This window comes from Cystoisospora suis, assembly GCF_002600585.1.
Source record: "Cystoisospora suis strain Wien I chromosome Unknown contig_932, whole genome shotgun sequence".
Lineage (NCBI taxonomy): Eukaryota > Apicomplexa > Conoidasida > Eucoccidiorida > Sarcocystidae > Cystoisospora > Cystoisospora suis.
In genome coordinates, this window is record NW_027153733.1 from 1 (window position 1) to 3,780 (window position 3,780).

Genomic DNA, 3,780 nt, shown 5'->3' on the forward strand with positions numbered 1-3,780 from the left:
CGCTAGCATCGAAGGATCCCTCGCGCTACTGCAGCGCCAGAGCGTGTCTTGGTCACCTAGGTCAGATTCGGGTTCTCCCGTTGATGAGCTGAATGAAAGTGGATCGAAGTACGACCGGTATTTTCTAGCTTCGAAAAATTTTTGGTTCTGCTGCAGCGCCAGAGCGCTGGTGCAGTCCGCGCCTCATTCTCTGCGTAAAACGGAGTGGTACGACGGCGAACGTGCGCTCGACGGGCTCGTCACCGCAGCGCTTCACTTGGAGTTGCCATTGGAGAAAGATCGTCCCCCTACCTCGTCTATCTGATTGCGGAGCTTGTGATTTTCCGCCCGTGTTTTCCCGAGCTCTTCAGCTGCCGCCTTCTCGGCCGTCACATGCCGTGAAAGTCTTTCGTGTAAGATGGCCAAGTCCTCCTGGTGGTGAATGTGCCGCTGCTGGACCTCCTCGTTGAGCAATTTTATCTCTTCCTCTAGCTGGGCAGAAGGAAAGCGACGACAGCAACAGTGTTGACTCCGAGCGCGTCCCGAATCCGGCCGACTCGAGGACGGCCCGTTCACGAGTGGCCCTTACTTCTCTCTGGCATGCCTGTAGTCTTGTATTGACTTGGCTTTGTTGCTCATAGTCCGCTTTGTACTTCGCGAGCGCGGCTTTGTCTCGCTGGATGCAAATAAACTCGGGTGTGGGCGACGCGAATCCACCTTGCCAGCCGCCACACAGGCTCCGAGCTCCGCACAGGGAAACTGCAGACTTCACGTGGTCAGCCCACAGAAGGCGAGTTACCTCAAGGAGACAGGCTTTTTCTTCGGAGGTGGTTAGCTGCTCTTCCAAATCTCGGAGATTGTTTTCAAGCTTCGAGGAAGCAGTCGCGCGCATGGCAGCAATGTTGGATTACTCCGAATGATTGTCAGAGACCAAGCGGCTCAACGTCTTCCAGCTAAGCGGGGACTGTGAAGTAGCCCTTCAGCGCTTCACAGTAAAACTGAGCCAGTGGCGCTACAGCCCTACTCGTTTTCCGCGGACTTCTCGCTTCACGGCGACCCCTGTCCCTTCGCGTTGCGACAAGGCAGTGCCCTCCTGCCGCGGTGCCGCCCACCCAGTAGTCTAGCTCGCCAGCGAAAAGCGGTTTCAATTCAGAGGTTGGAAGTGGCGGCCTACTTTTTCTCGGATGTGGTGCAGCTCCACTAGCGACGAATCTTTAGCCCGCAGTTGTTCCTGAAAGCATGAAGAACATGAGTTCTGCGGTCCGAGTCAGCCTACTGCAATTCTGTTTCTTTTCGAGTGCTCTGCTCAGATGGCGGAGGGCAGAGTTGTTTCCAGCGTTTACCCGGACAGTGCACAGAGCTTGATTGAGCGACTCGACTTGTGTCGTCAGTTCTCTTAGCCTGGACTCCAGCTGCGGTATCACACCCAAACGAAGCTCTGAATGCTGCGATTCAGAGAGATTACGTTCTCGTGTTGGCTCAAAGAGTTGTGTAGTGTATACGTAAAAAAAACAGATACTGTGCTCCTCCCACCACTTGTGACCACTGCCCCTCGTGTGCTACAGCATCTAAGCACCGTGTAACGAGGCCGGGCACGCCATTTGTTTTTTGCAGGCCTCACAGCCTCCTGTGGCGAGGCAAGCCGAGTAGTAAGAGAGTAGTTTTGAGCTGTCGTGGGAACGTTTTGCCACCCACTGTACAGCACCAGGTGTAAAACAGTACTGCGGAGCAATCCTGCAGACACGTTGCGACGCGCATTCCATACACGATTATGGTACTTAAGGCCAAGCTGTAAGTCGTTCAGAGCAGTGCGTCGGTGCGATTGCTCTGACTCGGGCACGAGCTGAGAAACCAAGAGGTAGCAGTGTGCAGCGGCCTCTGTACCCAAGCCACTGCGCCGGCACGCGTCCTAAAAGACCATCACGTAGTGCCTTGCGGCCGGCGTGTTCGCTTACCTGATCGTTCACTTTCTTGTATTTACTGACGAGCCTGCCGTGAGTTCTGCACTTTTCCTCAAGCGCCACGGTCGAGATTTTTACATCCTACTCACAGAAAACATGCAGCGGTGAAGAGTGGCCGAGCAGAGCTGTGTCCCATGCACTCGTGACGTCATGCGACCATCCGCTGATGTCAGTGGTTGCTTTCAGTCGAGTTCGTCCGTCTCGTATCTCTTTATCGAATAGACAGCGTTGGAGTGTTCGCAAAGTCGTGTCCTTTCGAGGCCACTTGAGATCATACATACTGTCTGGGGACCCCGGTTCAGATATCGCAACGAAAGTCGTGTTACGGGTATCAACACACGTTTCTCTCTCGCATGAGCTATTCACTTACTCCGTACTAGTGCCAGCAGCAACCTTTGTGGCACATCACTGGTAGACCACGGCAACCCCGTCAAGGGCATGTCAAGCTATGTAATCTTACGAATGAGTCTCCACGGATTGCTAATACGTGGTAGTCGTGTGAACGTATTAGAGAGAGGTGAGCCGAGCACTTTGCTCCCCTCTGTTACACTCCTGCTACATGAGAATAACTCATGCTAACATGCAGACTTCGTTGGCCAGATACAGGCTACAAAGGAAAAGCCTTAGTGGAGGACGGCCTCGCGCCAGGAGGCCTTACCCGTAGCTGATCGAGTTCCTCTGACATTATCTGCGCCTGCTCGCTGCTGGCAACCGCTTTTTCCCTTTCTCCTTTCAGGGCCTCCACGGCCTGGCGCGCAGAAGGACGCAGGGTGGGAGATGACCATTCCTGGAGTGTGGCCGGGTTGCTGGGGTTTTTCTGGCACCAGAACGTCTACCTTCTAGAAGCGGCCAAAGAAGGCTAGCGGGACACTCTCTGCCGCTAAGGACCCACCTCCGCAAGTCGGAGCGAAAGACACCGGAGCTCCTCATTGTGCTGACGCCTCAGTCTTGCTTGGTTTTCCATCTGTTCCTCGATGAAATACCCTTGCTGGGAACGAGCGACGGATCATAGCGTTGAGAGAGACAGAAGGCCAGCCAATGGGCTGCTGGAGACGTTCATTTATGCATGTGCGGTGGGAGCGCCGTCGTGCGGGCGGGCAGTCGGCGCTTTCCCCTTGGTGCAGTCATGCTTCGCTCCGCAGAACATACAGGGACTTTTGCACAAAGCAGCCGTCGAGTGTTGTTTTCTTACCTCATCGAGTCTTCGAGAACACAGCTGGATCTCCTCTGCCTGCCGTTTCACTGTAGCTCTTTCCTCGTCGATTTGCTGTCTAGCAGCACTTAACTGCTTCAAAAGCTCTCTTTCTCTATCCTGTTGGAACGGAGAAACCAGAGGCCGGGTACTGATATTCTCTAGACCGGGACCAGAACCCTCGCCTGGAACTTCGAAGGTTGCTCAAGCCGAGAAGTGACCATGGTGACCCTCTACTCGCGGCTTCGGTACGTTCAGCTGACCCTGGGCTCTCTGCGGTAGTGTGAGGACGACCCAGCTCTTGTGCCGCGGACCCCACCATTAGTTTTTCGAGGGACTTTTTCGCGCTTTCCAGCTCCATACCCTGCTTCGCCAGTTCGGTCGCAGCCTGGGAGCCAGAGGTGAGAAAAAGGGGGCATGCCAGTTTCTAGTCTTCTTGTTTTACTAAAGTCGCCACTCGCCCTTTCGCTGTTCAGCCATGTGACAAGACGTTTGAAAGTACGATGTAGACAGTGGTGACAGTCACTCTACTCTAACCGCCGTGTCGGAAACCCGACGCCAACCTACGTAGAACTCTGACCCGCGGTCGGCTTGAGTCTGTAGGTGACAGTACCCGGCTTAAGCGGGGTACTGTCACCTACAGACTCA

General features: G+C 54.6%; 2 protein-coding genes across 2 annotated transcripts; one reads left to right on the forward strand and one right to left on the reverse strand.

The window, feature by feature from the left end:
- The first annotated feature begins 93 nt into the window (after positions 1–93).
- Positions 94–1,476, forward strand: CSUI_002235 (uncharacterized protein). Its single transcript, XM_068062437.1, has one exon. It carries the CDS (start codon positions 660–662, stop codon positions 897–899), a length of 240 nt encoding a protein of 79 aa, XP_067925586.1. The 5' UTR covers positions 94–659; the 3' UTR covers positions 900–1,476.
- A 124-nt stretch (positions 1,477–1,600) lies between these two features.
- CSUI_002236 (uncharacterized protein) lies at positions 1,601–2,772 on the reverse strand (the record flags this gene model as incomplete). The annotated part of the gene is made up of 3 exons (XM_068062438.1): positions 2,599–2,772; positions 1,935–2,021; positions 1,601–1,822 (listed from the first exon to the last, which is right to left on the reverse strand). Coding segments are annotated over exons 1-3 (336 nt in total), but the record flags the coding sequence as incomplete, so codon positions are not given.
- Positions 2,773–3,780: the final 1,008 nt, after the last annotated feature.